The following is a 19,466-nucleotide window of genomic DNA, read 5'->3' as shown; positions in this document are numbered from 1 at the left end:
AGCACAAGGAAGTTCACTGAAGAGAAGGGATCAGATTAGCAGGGACGCTGTGTCTGGGAGATGAGGGTGACTTTCACTACCCGAGGACATAGGACTCTGTGGAAGCCCCTCTCTCCTCTTCAGTGCTGTGGTGGGTTCTGTCCCAAGGTTGGAGAAGAACTGGGAAGTTCTGACTAGGAATTGAAAGGTAGGCCTTGGGTCCGCAGCACAAGAGTCTCATTAACGTCCCTTCCTGTCCTTTGGCTTGACCGACTGTGGCCCTTAGTGGCCTCATTTCCCCCTGTCCCTAACTTGGACTCGTTGCTCTCCCTACAGTCTCTCCTGTGTCTCCTTCTCCTCCTTTGCACCCCTTCAACCCAGGACCTCCCAGCTCTGTCATTCTGTCCTTTAACTAGTCTTCTATCTCTGTTCCCAGCTGTTCTCCCTGATTCACTCTCTGCGCTGTGACGGTGAGTGAGTCATCCCGTCATCTCATCCCTTGCCTCAGAGAGAACTCTGCTGCACACGGGCCAGACCTGACCTCTGAACCTGAGCCAGGTGGCAGAGTGCTAGGACGGACAGACCTTGGCTCCCACCTGAGCATGCGCACGGCCACTGCTCGCGGTGGCTTTATCACCCAACTTCTCTGAACCCCAGTTTCCTCATCCTAAAATGGTTGACTAATTGGAACAACTTCAACCCAGAAGAAGTTCTGTGCTATTTATTAAGAAAATGTAAGGATCGCACCAACCATGAGTGCAGCTTGAAAGGGGCTGATCCCTCTTCTTCTTAGCAGACTTGTAGGACCACTGAAGACCTATCCCCGCTGTCTTTCTAGTTTCATCTCTAAACAGTCCCTTTATCTTCCCCTCCACCCTCGCTCTCTGGCCTCCACTCTGCGCCCATCCCCATCCAGGAACCCAGTTCCACCGAAATGCCAGTCTGTATTAAAATGCTCCTTGCTTTCAGAGGTCACCTCCCGGCCACTTGCTTCTTGCCATGTTGCAATGTTTGTCTGTCCACCTGAGGGGCTCTTCCTTGCCCTTCTTTGCTCAGCTCGGGAAGATAACTCTCGGTGAAGCTTCTCCTGACTCCCAAGGTCGCTGATGCTCCTCTGGAGTGTTTCGAGCACACGTCTCTCTCACAGGGCTTGTCCTGTGAACTGTAATTGCCGGTTAACATGATTATTTCCACCTGAGACTCTCAGGTCCTCGCGAGAGAGATTGAGTCCTGTTCAGCTCTGATTCCCTGTAAGAGTGCAGAGCTTGCCGCATTATGGGTAATGAGTAGACCACTCATTGCCAAATGAGGAATGGATGAAGAGAGTCCCTAGACCTGGCGTTCCCCACGTGCATGAGGCTGGTCTGCTCAGGGCTGGGCAAAGCATGTGAGCATGTTTAGTGGAAAGAGGAAGCTACTCAAGGTGCCTCTAGTTCCAAAATGGCTTATTAAGAGGACTCTGGTGAAGACTATCCCAGATCTCCAAGGACACGAACTCCAACCCAGGCATCTGGGCTCGTGAAGGATGGTCCTGCTCCCAGGTTGCCCCCTCTGTTTCCTTTCGGAACACGTGTCTCCACTCTCACCTCCCCCAGCCTCACCTTCCTGCTTCTCTTGTCTGAGAGTCACCATCCGTTGATTCCAGACCTTTCTGTGCCTCCGTGGTTTCTTCATGTAGCTTTGCCTCACAGCAGCACTGATGCTGGCCCTGGCTGCACATCACCTTTCTGATTCACCTGTCATCCAGTGCCACCAGGGCAGGGACACTTCTTGTTCATTCATATGTCACCCCTCTGAGAAGGTGCTTGATAATCATCTAGGATCTCAAAATTGTAAATATCTGCAATCGCCCTTGGATTTTTCTTCCTCAGTGGCACAGTTCTCAATTCTCTTGAGAAAAAAATTGTGGTCCAGAGTCCACAGTACAGAAAGTGGGGCTTCAGAGCCTCTACCATGCCCACCTCTTCAGTAAAGCCGTGGTGGTGGAGTGGACGGCAGGTAGGAGTTGAAAACCACATCTATCATAAAGCCTGTGGGTGCAGAGCTCATAAAACCACGAGCAAACAAGGCTGATGTCACGCCCTCTCCTACCTCCACCCTCCAAGTCTCAGGAGTTACAGATCCACTTGGAAAGGGACAGTACCCTGGCCACATCCGCAGCACATCCTCACTAGCTAATGTCTTTTGTGAGTGCCGGGGCACCTGCCATCTCCCTCCCTTACTGAACATGCCTTAGCGATGGTCGAGCTGGCTGCCAAGCGTCATCACTCCGGATGGGGTGGGTGGGGTGAGGGGGAGGGCTCTACTCATGAGAGAAAAGTCCTCCGGGGTATCTGCCTGTTTTTTTTTTTCTCTAAGCAAATGTGCACTTACCTTTTACTCTCTCTTAGCAACTTCTTTGCACTAATGTGGAGAAAGAGGTGCCCTGCTCCTGCCTGTTTATCTAACACCTTCCTCTGGGACCCCACTGAACATCGCTGTTGGTAGCAAGGTTTACCCTCATCAGCACACGCTTCTGTTATAGGTTTTGTCACCTTGCAGTTCAGCAGTTCACATGCGGCTCTCTCCCTCCCACACCCATGACAGTACATCCCGGAGCCCCAGGACTCTATGTCATGCACATGGCCCTCAGCCCCTTGATGGGGTCTGGCGTGTGAAAAGACGCTCAGTGGCAGCTACAGGGCAGGCTGCAGGTGAGCGGGAAACGAACTTCCTGAGGTGCAGAGGGTCATGTTTGGACTCTTGAGCCTTGACATTTACTATTTCTATGACCTTAAGGAGTCATTGAACTCTGTTTCACTCCTGTATGACCCTAGTGGCCAGCTGTTTACACTCAGATAATTTACCCAGCATTTATACTCAGAAAATACGGCTGCACTGGTTTTAAAAACACTGAAGCACTTCCAATATACTTTATCCCCCTGTGTGCCACCCTAACAGCCTGTGCCTGCCCCAGGACTGTCAGGCCTCCTTTTCACAGCCAAAAAATGGCAAATGCACCCCAGGAGGTCTGCAGGCCTCCGCCTGGGCACCGAGGCTGGCTTCCCTTCTGGGTGGTTCATGCACTCCTCCTGTCCTACCTCATGGGTACAACAGTGACTGTTACCTCTGACTCTGCCAGAGTGACACCAAATGATATAGTTCACATGCAAACACCTCACAAACTGTAAAGGGCTGTACACATATGTGTCCTCTCTGTAATTCCCTGGGAGAGATCAGAGCCATAAGGAAGGAAGAGAACCTTTTTCCTTAGAGCTCTGTTTAGTCAAAGGGTATGGAAGGATTTGGTGGGGACATTATGAGATGCTCATGAGCTCACTGAAGAGAACACACAAAAGTTCAGCTGGACCCCTGGCTGGTCAAAGGGAGCATGTCCTCATCTTTAAAATGACTTGTGGGACTTCCTGCTACAGCAGCCTGGGCTTCTCTCTGCAGCCGTGGGCAGCACACACCATCGGCTGGGCACTCCAGGTCCAGCCCCAGTGCTCACAAGTAGAAGCCCATTTACTGCGCAGGGCACATTGCAGGTATCCTCCCGGATAGGACAGAGCAGTCTGGGGGTGAGGACAGGGGCAGGACAGTAGGCTCCCGGAGTGAGGGTTTGCACCATCTGCTGTTTATGGGAAATTGGATGTGCTAATGAACCCGAGATCCATCAGGGCTTTCTGGAAGCAGGATGATCTCTGTCAACAGACCAATTAGCACACAATTATTTTCCCTTTCTGAGGCTCTCTTTGAACCTGGTGCCTGAGTGAACTGCACTTTGCCTTGCCTCTCTGGGCCTCTTTATAGTCTGCCAGAGCTGTCTGCCTTCTCTGAGGAGAAAACTCTAGGATTCTCTTGACGGACCCTTCAGAAGCTCTGTGGCTTTCACCACACTGGGGACGACGTGAGGAGGGGGCTTCTCAGTTATTCTGTTTACTCAGTCAATGCTGGGCAGTACCTGCCAGGGAACCTTGGCCAGTTCCCGCTCTGCTTCCCTTCTCCTTACTTTCCTAGGAGAGAGATGGTCTTAGAGAACAGCAACAAAAAGAGCTAAGTCATCAGGATTTCCTGAAACCTGACCAAGCCTTCCCCACCCGTGGAGCTCTGGCTCTGATGCTCCCCGACATCAGGAGATGAGCGCGAGGGTCAGGGTGAGGTCTCTTCCTCCTCCCCATCCAGTTAACAAAGGGGAGCTACACACACCCTCGCAGAGACCTGCCTGATTGTCTTCTTGTGGAATCATGTCAGGGCCAGTTCCAGACGGTGAACAAAATGGCAGAGGGGAGCAGATGGACCCTGGGTGGGAAAAGGAGTGGGGTAAGGGAGGGGACAAGAACCTTCCTATTGCGGCTGTCCTCTGGCCTGTCTCCCTCCTGGCCTCACATCTGACCTTTACATAGGGCTTGTCAGCTCCCTCCCTGCCTAGACCTGGTGGGTGAGTGATCAGTTCTGGAATGGGTAAGTGGGAAAGCCGAAACAAAACTTAGTGACATTTTGGTGACCAGCTTACTTGGAGGCAGAGACAGGCCAGTCTCCCCAATACCACACCCACCGTCGTACCTCTGCTGTCCAGCCCACCCTATTCCAGGAAGGACAGGCTTCCCCAGAGTCGCTAGGCTATCTCTTGGCCATAGCTCTTCTTGTAGGAATTCTTACTCCATATAGAAAGAGAAGACTTGGCTTTGGAGTGAGTCAGGCTTCCTCTTCCCAGTCCAGTGTGACTACTAGCTACTCACCCAGTAAGAAATATTGAGACCCCATGCTGTGGAGGGAAGCAGGTCCACGCGGAAGACCCTAAACACTTATCTAAGCTTTTTATAGGCAATGACTTGGTCTTATTCATCTATGGTTTCTTGATATTCCTTAAGCATTTGTTAAATAAACAAATAAGTGAATGGAAGAATGAAAGAATAAGTCAAATGAATTCTAGCCCTGCTGGTGAGCAGCTGTGTGACCTTGGGTGCATTGTTTAACTCGTCTGGGTCTTGGTTTCCTGATCTGTAATACAAGGATAAAGATCCTGACTTCAGGTCAATACAATTTATTTTCCCCATGTCAACATGCTGAGGAGCCGGCACATCACGATATACGTTGGATGGACTGGTCTGTTTAGAATTCTTTTTTTTTAAGAGAGTGATGGCATCTTAAGTGGTTTCGGCCCTCTTTACTTTCTGCGGCCCTTTGACCTGCTTTCTCAGGAGACAAAAAGGTATTGAGCTGGAGTTGGAGGCTCAAAAGTTACAATCCTCACTAGCCCTGTGGTCTCAGGACCTGCAATTCTCTGAACCTCGGTCTCCTCTCTGGGGAGGTGAGATCTGTCCCTGTGAGCTCCTGCGAAGGTTCAGTGGAATGGAAGACTCAGAGAGGCCGCCTGTGCTCCTGTCCTGTCTGGGTCCTGCTCCTCATCCACGGGTCTTGCTGCCTCTCAGGCGCTGTCTGTGCTGCCCCTAGGTCTGGGTCTCGAGTCACCTTTCTTTCTTCTCTCCCTCTCTCTCCCCTCCCCCTGCTGCTTGTCTTTCCAGAACCCTGTAGGGCTCCCCTGTTGAGAGCCACAGCCGAAGGGGCCCCAGCAAACTTCCAGCTGCCGGCTGATGATTGGCTCACAGCGGCCCCAGCAACATCTAGCTGATTGGCTCCTCTGCGGTGATGCTCATTGGGCTGTTTCCCTGCCCTTTCAGACCACGGAGCTGCTCATTGGGGGACCTTTTTGGCTCCACCCACGTGACCCAGCCAATCGGCCTCAAGAGGAGGAGGATTGTGGGAGGTGGAGAGAAGCTTGTGTTGGAGAGAGAGGCTTGTGAAAAGCCGGTGGTGGCAGTTGAGGCTCTGAGGGTTTTTCCTGAGAGGCTGTTTTGTTTGGCGTGTGTGGTTCTAAAAATAAAGTTAGTTTCTTTTGACAAGTGGCTCCTGATTGTGCCCAGCCAGACTGCGGCATTTGGTGGCCCATAAAGCCTTCTGGGCCTGCTGGAAGCTCCAAGGATCCCTCCTGTCTCTCTCCTGCTGCAGTTTTAGTCAGTGTAGCGCTGCTTCTCCCTCGGCTACTCCGTCCCATGTGCATTTTTAAAGTGCAAGCAAAGCCCGCTCTGTGATGTGCTTGCGGGTTGGCGTGCCCCAGGGTGACCAGCAGGGTGCTACACCTGTGCTATGCACTTTTGAGCCCAGGTGCTGTAGATCTCACTGCCCCATCTGTCCCCTCCCTTCCTGACCTGCCCACTTTCTACATATCCTTAGGGACCAGCTCAGACGGAATTTCCTGGGCCACTTCCTGTTTTCCCTCTGTGCAGAGCTATACGTTCCTCAGGGCTCCTTCTGCCACATTCTTATAAGTACCCCCCACCCCCAGGACTCATTATGTAACTTGTACATCTTTGTGTCCACCCGGCAAAGCCTAGAACACGTTCCTCTTACGTTCTCTGAGTCATTGAGTACCTACTGTATGCCAGGCACTGAACTAGCTGCTGTCAATCACATGGTAAGAAAAATAATCTGAGCTCATCTCTGTGGAGGTCATAGTGTGTGGGGCCCAGACATGAACCAGCCCCTCCCAGAAAAGGAGCTGAAACTGCAGCTCACGCAGCAGCAAAACAGAGGTGCCTGGAGCTCCAAGAGGAGGTCCGAGGTGTCGGGGTGCACTTCCTTGAAGAACTCCAGCGAGGTACTCCATGAATGTGTGATGAACTGTGTGGAACTGAACAGTGGCTGCTCAATAAATACTCGTTGATTGGTTGATTGATTGTTGGCAAAGACTTCAGGGATCCTGAGAAGAAAGGGCCTCGGGTCCCCATCATTCTTATTACATAATTATTTTAGTGCATTTAAAGCTCCCCATTTTTCATCTGATACTTTAAACATCAGGGAAAACTGATGGGCCAACTTTATAATATTTTAAAATGACTCTATGGTGTTTTGCAATATTACATGGCTATAAGAGTTTATGTATATTTAATACACTTATTAAAATATGCAGCGAGCCCATGGCTGATTTTCTCTAAGGACATCTCGGTGTTGAGGTGGGACTTAAATGTTTAATACTAATAATAATACTCACATCTCATATTTCTCTAGTGCTTTCCATTCTCGGGATCCCTAAAGCCTGTGAGGCCCACATCAGGTGGCTGCAGCTGGGCTCAGCAGCAGGCTCACAGGGACCACATCTGGCCCCACCTTCCTCTGGGGGAGACTCTGACTTATGGGTCACACCTCTTCTCCAGCTTCCTCAGCCCCCATTGCACTTCCTCTTCCCCAACACAGATTCCCTTTAGCTGTCTCTGGAAGGCTTCTCCTTAATGTGACACCGGGCCACCAGCTATACCTCAGAGACACTCCCTGTCTCGGGACAAGGAAGCAAAGTGACTGTGTTCCTTTGGTTGGACAGGGACAGGGTGGGAGTCTCCATTGGATGACTGGAGAAGGAGAAGCTCCCTCCTGTTTCCTCAATCCGTATCCTGCCCCTTCCTTCTCTAGGTCACAGAGACCAGGACCGGTCCTCTGGGTTGCAGCAACTATGACAATCTGGACTCGGTCAGCTCTGTCCTGGTGCAGAGCCCAGAGAACAAAGTGCAGTTACTAGGTAAGCAGCTCCGTGACGGTTTTCGTACTGCTTACACCCGGTGGGAAACCCAGATCTCCAAAGAGCTAGGAAAGGTCCTGCCTTCCCATTCGGTGAGGCCCTTCTTGCAACAAGAACTGACACAAATTCTGGGACCCATGTTTAATAACTTTCCATCATTCTTTTGAGAAGACTCCTGATGCCCTCCACCGAAGACCCACTGATCCCACCACTTACACCTAAATCCTCCCATCTCATATTCCTCCTCAAAATCCCCGACACCATCCTAGAAGGAATGGCACTTCCACCCTCAGAAGCCTTGACCTAGTTCAGTGATCTGCTTTGTTACTCAGAAAGTCTCTCTGCTTTATCCTAAAGACTTGCAGAGGGATAACTGGTCTTTGCAGAGTCATTAGGAGGTCACCACCTTTAGCTCAAATAAGAGATCTACAAACTTTGGGACCACTGGTTACTGCGACAGTGACCTGGGCATGGCTCCTGCTTTCTGTTATTAGTTTGTGGTCTTCCAAGGAGCTTCAAAGTCAGGAGGAGAGTTTGAGAGAAACTGGAGCCTTTTGACTGGAGACAGAAGGAGAACTGGGGAAGAAAAAGGCAAGGGAACCATGCTAGGTCTGAGGGCTGGAGATAAGGGGAGGCCACACTCCCTGCCCTCCGTTCCCCAGGCATCTTACGGGAAGAGCTATGCAAACTGAGTCAGGAAGAAAAGCTCATTTTTCTTATGGCCTAACTGAATTGGACTCTGTTTAAGATATTATTGTCTCAGCATTACAAAATCAATAGCCCTCACCCAGGATCTACGATTACAAATTCCAGGCAACCTGAGCCAGATACGACCCAGTAATGCTTTAGGAATCCAGAAATATATAATAAAGAAGAGTAAAACGCGATTTTATTTAGGGCTACCTAATACAATTAGCATCTCTCCTCCCCATTCCTGCGGGGGCTGGGTGTGTGTCTGGAAATTAGTGATGAGTAAAGTTCAAAAAGTCTAGTGGTTCATTTGGAATCGTTGATGCCATTGAATTTTATAGCTATCACTCATGCAGACGTTGCTCGGGGCACTTATTTTATAGCAATGGGAAATGAGAACATGCTAAGGAGGAGGAGGGTCCTGGGGGTGGAAGGAGAGGGTGTGTGGGGAGGATGTTGTAGTGCCTTGGTGGCACAGAGACAGGAAAGGACTTCAGGAGCAGTTCTGAATAGGAAGCAGACCTCAAGCAAGAAGAACAACAAATGTCCACTGTGGCTGACAATTTTAAGTGATAGTTTGAAATCTGCCAAGGCTGGGATAAACATTTTAGACAGTGTGATTTACTGCCAAGGTCAAGGTCAAGGTCAAGGGTGTGAAAATAGAGCCAGCATACTTTTGAGATAAAAGGAGCCTTTATATTCAGAAGTCCCCCAATCCCCCGTTCTCCTGGCATAAGGGCCCACAGGATCTGTACTGCGGGAGCTTCCTGCAGGTCTGACTTTGACCATGGCCCAGGCTGCATCCCAAGGCACAACCATCCTTCATTCTCCATTGGTAGGCTTCCAACAGCTACCTTGTCTGTGGCTTGAAGCCAACCAGGAGTATGTTCTGCTGCTGGTAAATTGACATCCATCATAGATGGGTGAAAACACTGAAGCTTGGAGAAATGTAGTGTTTAATATCCAAGATTAGAGGAAGCCAGTTGGAAGAGATCTGAGAGCCATTCAGATCTATCAGTCCTGACTGATCTGGGGGCACTGACCACCATCCTGTTTTCAAGTTTCCTTAAGAGTTCAATCTTATTAGGATGGGGAAGCCATTCCCAAGTACGTGATATGGTGGGACAAGGACAGAGTCTGCCTCCAAGCAAATTCTACCAGTTCTGTGACTTGGGAAGGCCATTGTCTTTGGGCTTGAATCACCTTATCTATAAAAACCATATAGTATAGGGGCTGGGGATACAGTTCAGTTGGTAGAGTGCTCATCTAGTATACACAAGACCCTGGGTTCAATCCCCAACACCACAAAAAACAAAAACAAATAAACAAACAAAAACCAGTATAGCTGGGTGCAGGGGTGTGCTCCTGTCATGTCAGCTACTCGGGAGGCTGAAGTAGGAGGATCACAAATTTGAGGCCAGCCTGGGCAACTCAGTGAGGCCTTATCTCAAAAAATAAATAAATAAATAAAAAGGACTGGGCTGGTAGCTCGGTAGAATGCCCCTGTGCTCAATTTCTAATACATTACTGAAATAAATAAAAACTGCAGTATGATGATCATGAGTGTTACTAGCAATCACACATAGAAGGTACTGGCATAGGTGTTGAGTGAAGTTCACTGGCCACTGTTTCTAACCAGGGCAGCCTCCTTAGTCATCAGGGCTGGGGTGGGACACCAGGAGAGTCAGATCCAGGAATGCCCTAGCATGCCTACTGCAACCTCAGTTAAGCTAGAAATAGGATGGCTGTCGGAGGCAGAGCCGACCCTTCAAGCCTCGACTCCTCCCCCATGAGAGCTGTAACATCTTCCTGTTTTCCATTCTAGAAATGCTGATACATAGCCAACAAGCTTGTTCTTGCAATATGCACAGTCTCAATTGGGCTGGTGTGAGGGGTCAAGTTAACTGTTGGGCTTTGGTGTTCCTTGTCCACATTTTCAGTTCACTGGGGCAGGGATACCCCTCTCTCCCAAACGACATAGTGGGATCAGGCCCAGGAGGGACCATTCTTGAGCCCAGGACTCACAAGTCAGCAGAACTGCAGCTCAGGTTCCTGCAGATCGGGGTGTGGGGAACTGAGTCCCCACCGATTCTGCCCAGTGATTCCTGGACACACCCCTTCCCCAGGCCTGCAGGTGCTGCTGCCCGAGTACCTGCGTGAGCGTTTTGTAGCTGCGGCCCTGAGCTACATCACGTGCAGCTCTGAGGGGGAGCTGGTCTGCAAGGAGAGTGACTGCTGGTGCAAGTGCAGCCCCACTTTCCCAGAATGCAACTGTCCGGACGCCGATATCCAGGCCATGGAGGACGGCTTGCTGCAGATCCAGGACGCCTGGGCCACTCACAACCGGCAGTTTGAGGAGTCAGGTGAGCAGCCGGCTGGCCCAGAATCCCTCCCTGCCAAAGAGGGGCTGACTGTGAAGTGCAATGGCAAGAACACGGTGGATTTGGTTTGGAACCCAACTCGGTCACTATCTCCGTGGCCTTAAGCAGGTAGGATCAGAACCCAGAGTCTCAGAAGCTTGAGTTTATCTTTAAGTAAGTAGATATAATCCCGACCCAAGAAGTGTGTTTTAAAGACTTAACAAGCTATGATAAATATCACTGAGGACAGAGCTTGTGGGTCTTGTTTGCTACTGATCCTGCAGTTCCTAGAACAGAGCCTACAATAAGGGGCACAAGAAATACTTGCTGAATAAACCCAGAGTGTAGAATGGCTCCAGGTGGCACCCGTGGAAGCTAGTGGTTGCTTGTTGTGTTGTAACTAATATCAATGTCACCTGGATTCTAAGGAATGGGTTTTGCATCTTTACCTTATTATTGGCCAGCTTGAAGACCGTGGGTTGGCTGTGATGCCCCTTCTCATGCTCCAGTTTCCCCGTGTGTGAAAGAGCGAGGTGGTGTGAATCACTTGAGGGAAGTCGCTAAGAAGAACACCACAGCACGTAGCCCATGCTTTGGGCAACGGTGGTGGGCTATATTCCAGAACATCATTTCAGGCCTTCACCACGGGAGCTACTCTCAGGAGTATAGGAGAGAGTCAGCCCCCCCACCAGGGAACCTGAAGGTTACAGGCATCAAGTAAAAGCAGAGCCAAGGAGAGAGACCTGAGCATGAGTTCAGAAACACCGAGTGCCAGAGAGCTCTGAGGAGGGCGCAGGTAGGAGCAGGGAACCCGAGCCCCAAAGCACAGGGCTTCCAGATGAGCCACAGGAAAGAATGGCCATCTGACCGGGAGGCAGAGAGAAGGGTGTGCAAGGAGAGCCTGCTCACAGGGACTGAAAGGTCTCTAAGATTTCTGAGCCGAGCACGGCGCTGTCCTTGGCCTGCCTGTGACACGCTCCCCGCGTCCATCAGGACGTCCCCATGTTATTGAAGATCAGCCCGAGACGGTGCTGCGGGATACTCACAGGGAGGTGTAAAGGGGGGAAGAGATGCAGCCCAAGGCCATGACCAAGAGCTGGACCTCTGGCCCTCCAGGTGGTGGCAGAGATCTGTTTTGAAATTCAGAAAGGGGTAGGAAGGATTGAAAACTCCCGAAGCCATGTTTCGTGGTGTGTGAATTGTTTATCAATAAAGCTATAATTAGTAAAATGGCAAAAGAACCCAGGACATGGATGTGAGCCTCCTTCTTCATGCGGTGACCCTCAGGGGTCCCTGGTCTGGGAGCACCGCTGCCTCCCAGCCCTCGGCACAGCCGGGCCTCCGTCACTCCTGTTTTCTCACCCACAGAAGAGTTCCAGGCCCTGCTGAAAAGGCTGCCCGATGACCGGTTCCTGAACTCCACAGCCATCTCCCAGTTCTGGGCCATGGACACTGGCCTCCAGCACCGCTACCAGCAGCTGGGAGGCAGCTTGAAAGTGCTGTTCAAGAAGACCCATCGGATCGTCCGCCGCCTCTTCAACCTCTGCAAGCGCTGCCACCGGCAGCCTCGCTTCCGCCTTCCCAAGGAGAGGTGAGCACTCTGGGCCAGAGCCAGAGCACAGCGCCCCCTGCAATAGCCCACAAGGACAGGGAGGACCCGTGTCTAGCAGGGAAGGTCAGAGAGTGAGACACACACAGCCATTTGATTCCCATGATCATGACCTTCTCACAAGGGCAGTTCCCAATGGCGAGTTGTGTCTGAAGTTAGAAAGAGAAAGAGACTAATTTTACTTGTATCTAAATTATAGTAGATTCAAATACTGTTCTGATTGTACTCTCATTCTCACTCATTTCCATTTTAACAAGTCTTTTAAGAAAGAGAGGGGTGGAGTTAAAGCTCATACACCAATTGCATATAATAAGAAAGACACATTGGGTTGTCCAAACAATGGACTGCTTTGGTCACAGGAAGAAGGAATTCCGAGTCCCAGGCCCTCGAAGACCTAGCGGGCCATGTTGTCACAGGCATCATCACCCACCCATCCATTCCTTCATTCCAAGGCTCTTATTAACTTCATATTCCATGGCCGACTATTTAGCTGCAGGGAATATTATTGAGTAGGAAAGATTTAACAAACACACAGAAACATAAAAACTAGAAACTTATAACTATGTGGCAGCCACTTATATTCTCTGTGGCAGAACATAAATCAAAGGGATGGTCTCCAAGAGGCACAGATCAGAGAGGGAAGACTTCTTGGAGAAGGGCATGTTGGGCAGGTTGAGCAGGAAGAGATAGAGACCGTCTGGATCACACAGGGGAGACAGCGTTCTAGAGGGGGAGCCTGGCTACAGCAGTCCAGGGGTTGGGCTCTACTTGAAGCACACAGGTGAGTGGAGAGGACGGATCAACAGGATTTTTGAGAGGGTTCATTTGTTTTCAACAACTAAGTACAAATGGCTCCCACCTACCAGAAACAATCTTGATCTCTGAGAAGATGCTGGTCACTAACACAGTGCCCCGGTCTCCCTGTGTTTGCAGGAGGGAAGTGGTCTAGAAGTCAGGAAACAACAACAAACATAATAATTTTGGACACTGAGAATGACCATAGGTTGAATGAAAACAAGGTTGGTTCCTTCGAATAGGATGTCAGGAGAGACCTCTCTGAGGATGTAGCAGAACTTCAGGAGAGCCAGTCATAGGAAATTCCCAGTCCTGGTGAAGAGTGATTGCAGGCGAGCAGATAGAAAGGAGGGAGCCCTTGAAGTGGAGATGAAGTCAGCAAGAAATTGTTGGAGTATTTGGAGCGCCTTCTAATGTAGAAGACTGAAAACCAAAATTTGATACTAAAGATGCTGGAGATCTTCCATTTTTGAAAAAAAGAATGAGACTATCGTATGGCTGCTCATAGTCTGGTGTCAGATATTTCTGGGCTGATCCTTCAGATGCAGCTCTTGGCTTTACTCAGTGGGTCCAGAGGGGAGCAGCAGGGTGCCTACCGCTCAGAGAACTTGGGGTGTTGTCTTCATCAGAACCTCCTGCTCTGAGGGATGTTGGTGGCGTGAAGCTTCTTTTGACTCTTGCTTCATTTTTCTCTCTTCTCCCCAAGGTCCTTGTCCTACTGGTGGAACCGAGTCCAGTCCCTCCTCTACTGTGGAGAAAGCACCCTCCCTGGCACCTTCCTGGAACAGAGCCACAGCTGCACCTGCCCCTATGACCAATCTTCCTGCCAGGGCCCCATCCCCTGTGCCTTGGGTGAAGGGCCCGCCTGTGCCCGCTGCGCTCCAGACAACAGCACACGCTGTGGGAGCTGCAACCCCGGCTACGTGCTGGCCCAGGGGCTGTGCCGGCCAGAGGTGGCCGAGTCCCTGGAGAACTTTCTCGGGCTGGAGACGGACCTGCAGGACCTGGAGCTGAAGTACCTGCTGCAGAAGCGGGACAGCCGCATCGAGGTCCACTCCATCTTCATCAGCAACGACATGCGTCTGGGCAGCTGGTTCGACCCTTCGTGGAGGAAGCGCATGCTGCTCACCCTGAAGAGCAACAAGTATAAGCCTGGGCTAGTGCACGTGATGTTGGCCTTGTCCTTGCAGATCTGCCTCACCAAGAACAGCACCCTGGAGCCTGTCATGGCCATCTACGTCAACCCCTTTGGGGGCAGCCACTCTGAGAGCTGGTTCATGCCCGTGAATGAGGGCAACTTCCCCGATTGGGAAAGGACTAACGTGGATGCGGCTGCCCAGTGCCAGAACTGGACTATCACCCTGGGGAACAGGTGGAAGACCTTCTTTGAGACAGTCCATGTTTACCTGCGGAGCCGAATCAAGTCCCTAGATGACAGCTCCAATGAGACAATCTACTATGAGCCGCTAGAGATGACGGACCCCTCGAAGAATTTGGGCTACATGAAAATCAATACTTTGCAGGTCTTTGGCTACAGCCTGCCCTTTGACCCAGATGCCATCCGGGACTTGATCCTCCAGTTGGACTACCCATACACTCAAGGTTCCCAGGACTCTGCGCTCTTGCAGCTGATTGAGCTCAGGGACCGGGTGAACCAGCTTTCCCCACCCGGCAAAGTCCGGCTCGACCTTTTCTCCTGCTTACTCCGGCATCGGCTCAAGCTGGCCAACAATGAGGTGGGCAGGATCCAGTCCTCCCTGAGGGCTTTCAATTCAAAGCTGCCAAATCCTGTGGAGTATGAGACAGGCAAACTCTGTAGCTAACTGGGGGGGACCTCCTCCAGTGCCAGGCAGGGAGAGTATCCCCAAATCCAGGGTGCAGAGAGAATCCAAGCCCTGCCTTAGTGCCAACAGGAGACGTTCAGCACCCAGGACCTGGGACCCTAAAGCTTGGGTTAAGCAGGCCAGAGAGAAACAGCCTCTGCACCTGTGCACAGATGCGCGCACCCTGGAGCTCGTGCACACACACACACACACACACACACGCACTCACACTCACACACCCTCACTGGGAGGCTGCAGCTCAGTGGCCTGGAACCTGCAGCCGGTGCTTTCTCAGATGAACACAGTTGGAGGAGAGGAGCCAAAGAAGAGGTGGAGAAGAGCCAGCCCGATCATGCAACCAACAGAAACCCTTCAAGTGATTCTTGTCACTCGGGAAAGCCAGAGGGGACAAAAATGGGCGGGGAGGGAGTTCTTCTTCCCCTCTGCGGAGTCACTTTTGTATTCTTTTTAACCAAATTTCTTAAAATGTCGTTCCTGTGGCTGCCTACGTTGGTTCCTCATTTTTGTACACTGCCTCCTCTGTCCCCTCCAGGCCGAGCTCACTGCTCTTGGAGTCGCTTCCTTAGGAGGCCCGGAGGTGCAACCAGCAGGGGAACCCAGGCCCCCGGGGCGGGTGGTGCCTCCTGGCTCAGCCCCTCCACCCCTCCCTCCAGAGCCACCCTCCAAGCCGAGTCCCAGGCTCCCCTCGTGGCCCCTCCGGAGCTCCTCTTCCCTCGGCACCTGTTCTGTCCAAGACAGCAGCTCCATCAAGACAGAGACAATGTATAGGGAAATGTTCTTTTTTTAAAAAAACAAAAATATTTATTTTGTGATTGTTTTCCTTGTCAATCTGCTCTAGCCACCTGAACATCTGAGTAAAAAGTTACTTGATTTAATATATTTTTTAAAAGGCCTTTTTTAGGGGGAAAAATGAGAGAAAGAAGAGAAAGAAAGAGCGTAGTTCCTTGGGTCGCCTGGATGTTTTGTAACTGCTATGTGTGAGACACCGGTGTCCATGGATGGGGGCTGTTGCTGCGTGGAGGCTGGTTGATCAGTATGCACACAAGTCAGGGTATGCCTGTGGTGACTCGGGATGAGGGATATGTGTGGACAGACAGACAGACAGATAGACAGATTAAATGAGAGGTGAGGCGGAATGCTCCAAGAGAGTTCTCTGACCGCACCCATCCTCTCCTCTCCCACCTCCCCCAAATGCGAGGATTGAGACAGGTCCTATGACCAGGGATTCCCCTATTGTGACAAGAGTTTGAAAGTCCTTGCTTCAAAGGAATTGCAGCCTCTGTTCTGGGCAAGTGCTGGAAGGGGGCTCCTCCTTGTTGCTGCGGTGGTGGGCTTCGGAAGCATTCCTCAGAGTCCCGTTGTCTGGGGTAAATTAGGAAAGGTGCAAATGTGGCATTGGCTTCCCAGCCTAAAAAGGAGCTCTGACACCAGCCAGAATGGTGCACCCTTGTCCCCTTAGAGCCTTCTGCCAGTGGGAAGTGTCGCTTCGCAGCATATCATTTGATACGGAACCACTTCTCTGTGCTCCACATGTTCCGAGTATAACGCGTAGGCATGACAACCCTGGTTTTATTCAGAAGGAAGTCGCCACATAAATACTAAGTAGTCTATTCCCTAACTGCGGTGCATCTTGGTTGGTAGAAAATAGGAGACAATGAGAAGATGGTCATGTCTTATCTGCCCAAGAGTCTTCTGTGCTTATTTGTTGCATACAGAGGAATTTGATATCACATTTAATCATCGAACCATCTTTCAACCTACAAGAATCTGAAATCCTTGGTAAATAAGCAGCCTGGGGTATTTCAATACAGCTCCTCTGAAGGCTTCCAGGATAGAAATCCAGAGTGATGGGATGAGGGAAGGGTGAACACAGCCATTGGCTAGTGCAGTTCAAGTCCTTTCTTGCTTTGTGAGTTTATCATACTAAGCTCCTTGCCTGTGACTAGCAGATGACATCTTCATCAATGGGAGTGTTGAGGGGTACCAGAGGAGGGTGATTTGGGTGGGAAGCTTGTTGCAATGGTAGAAAGAAAGGCTTTGATCCCTTCCAGTGATGGGATTTGAGAGGTTTAGGGCAGACACTGATGTCTGATTTTAGCAATCCAAATCATCACGTCTAATGCTGTAGGAGTGGGTGGACAGAAACTCACTCATGAATTAAAGGCACACTTTTTCACGTGGCAAATAGTTAACTGCCACACACAGCAATATTCAGAGTGGGAAGATAGCAAAGCAGGACGGACTGCACAGAATTAGCAGAGTGGACTTTCAGTGGCAGGACCAAGAGTGCCCGAGAGGAAACTGAATCAACACACGGGGCTCACATCCCAACAGGGCCAGGTGCATAGCTGAGCTGAGGGGTGGGACATCTCAGCCACTTGTCTCTGACTCTGAGACCAGACTGGGGTGGAGAAAGCACACTATAGAGCTACTAGTAAGAATGCCACTTTCACTTATTTCCGAGATAAGAGATCTTATTTTGAGAGGACTGGGGAAAGGTGATGGCGAGGTGTATTATGATTTCAGGAATATATGCATCTGGTTATAGAAACTTCCAATTCTGGCTGCTGCTTGAAGGTTTAAACTCTGAAGCTGTGTATCTGCTCCATCTGAAAGTATGACTATATATTGGCAAATGGTTAGGAGTGCCCTTTTGAACTCAGGTGCAAGTAACCTTGATGGAAGGCTTAAGCAAACAGTAAATTATAGGAGTAGAAAGTTTTTTATATTTTACCTACTCATCTGTTCTTCAGCGATGGATGTTTGACTCATTCATTCTGGAACAGTGATGGAGTGTCTGGTGTAGAAGAGCATGGGGTATAGCCGCAGACCAAAGACTTTGCTTCTGGAAGGCAGGCCTGAGGGTGCAAAGGATGGGCAGGATCTCTTGCAAGGATTGTACAGACTTGAAGCCATTAGTTCATCAGTTTCTGGTAGAACTAGGCTGAGAGAGATTTGATGGTAAGAAAAGGCTGCCCACAATTGAAATTTTCATCTGTAAGGTCTATAATAATCAAAAGATGTGAGCCACCTATTTTTAGTCACAGTTGCAAATAAAGAATTGTCATTAATTAGTACTGGGTTGTCAGTGTTGGTGAACTCATTGTGGAATTAAGAATTAAATCACAATTCAGTTACTACCATGCATTATATAAGAACAATCAGGAATTCAAGCCTAAATTGTAACCCCAAAGAACGAATACATCAAATGCTAATCTGCCCTAATGCTTGAGACTAATACCTCTAATACTAAATAATATACTTAATACCTGCTACTAATAATATAATGCTATGTTCTGCAAGTCTACTCACGTGTGGAAAAACAAAGCACAGATGAAGATATCAATTTTCAATACTGGGTATCACAAATTGTTCAGAACCAATTCTTAGCTTCTTTTCAATAACACGAAAATACCAGTCATGATAGGTGGAGCTGCCTTAAGAGTAGACAAAATACTAGGTCCTGCCCCAAAATATCACCTCCAAAATCTGTGATTTCTTCAGGTAGTCTTGCATTCCACAGAGCGCCCCCTCCCCCCCCCACTTTTTTGCTATTATAGTCTGCATTAAAGCTAAGATATCCTTTGGAAGAAATAGCCTTACAAATTAACCCAATGGCAACCTAGAGAATTAGATTTTTGGAGTTGGAAGTTTTCTAGAGGTCATCCAGTCTAATGTGCTCATTTCTGACATGAGGAAAAAGAGGTTAAAAAGATTGAGAGAATAGAGCTTTCCCAAGGTTGTATTTATCAGTAGAGGAAGAGCAACCTCTTCAGGTGCCCTCTATGCCTCTCTTTGCCAATAAATGACATCAGGGTCCTGGAGTAGGAGAGAGGCCCATGTTTAGTACTTAGAAGTGTGGGGTGGAGAAGAGAGACAATCTTCTAGGGAAGAGAAGACTCCTCAGAGATGGGAGGATCTTAAGTATTTTTTCCTGTAATTGGTTCTAGCAAGAAGAGTCAGCTACTAAAACAAGGAGAAGACTGAAGATTCTCCCCTGAAAAGCTTCACGTACAGAGTACACCTCTCCATCTAGGCTGGGGAGAGAGCAGTCAACCGGCCGGCTCTCTGAGGACCCTAGCAGCTCAATGTTTTCGAATTGCAATAAGCTGCCTCTAATTTGTTGTTATTTTCTATGAATTGCCAACGGAGAGCTTGTAGATCATTAAAATTCTGATAATTTCCACATTACATCTTCCTTGTGAAGGCTAGAGGTGCCTGGGTATCACCAGCATCCAAAGGTGTAGTTACTGTGGTCTAGACCTAGGGCAATGGCCAAGAAGGACATCAAAGCTGTGCTTTGCATAGGTGAAGAGTCCTTTCTCCTTCCAACAGCAAAGTACAGAGAATAAGCACCAAAGGAGTCACCTCACCAACACACAAAGCTGGCCTGCATCCATCACCCGCTCCTTCCTTTTCTTTTCATCCTTCATGTATTTAGTGCACGGTGCTGGGCTAAGTGCACACACAAAATTCTATGGACCATGTTTCTGGGGCCCTATACAAGATGATTGTGTGGGGGAGGGGGAGGGGAGGCTTCAACAATTAGTTGAGGTGCATTATTTAGTACAGAGTATCCAGCAGAGAGTATTGAGCACAGACAGAGAAAAAAACACTCCCTGAAAGAGGCTCAA

At 49.7% G+C, this 19,466-nt stretch overlaps 1 protein-coding gene across 2 annotated transcripts in view; it reads left to right on the top strand.

The window, feature by feature from the left end:
- Positions 1-17,854, top strand: part of Brinp2 (BMP/retinoic acid inducible neural specific 2) — a 98,568-nt gene extending 80,714 nt beyond the window's left edge. For both annotated transcript variants that reach the window (XM_027934966.2, XM_071600285.1), the window contains 4 exons: positions 7,429-7,534; positions 10,351-10,587; positions 11,953-12,175; positions 13,695-17,854. In XM_027934966.2, the coding sequence (XP_027790767.1) occupies positions 7,429-7,534; positions 10,351-10,587; positions 11,953-12,175; positions 13,695-14,811 (1,683 nt within the window). In that variant the 3' untranslated portion in view covers positions 14,812-17,854. The remainder of the gene's footprint in view (positions 1-7,428; positions 7,535-10,350; positions 10,588-11,952; positions 12,176-13,694) is intronic.
- Positions 17,855-19,466: the final 1,612 nt, after the last annotated feature.

The sequence above is a fragment of the Marmota flaviventris genome, chromosome 12 (genome assembly GCF_047511675.1).
Source record: "Marmota flaviventris isolate mMarFla1 chromosome 12, mMarFla1.hap1, whole genome shotgun sequence".
Classification (NCBI taxonomy): domain Eukaryota; kingdom Metazoa; phylum Chordata; class Mammalia; order Rodentia; family Sciuridae; genus Marmota; species Marmota flaviventris.
This window is presented reverse-complemented; position numbering and strand designations above follow the sequence as displayed.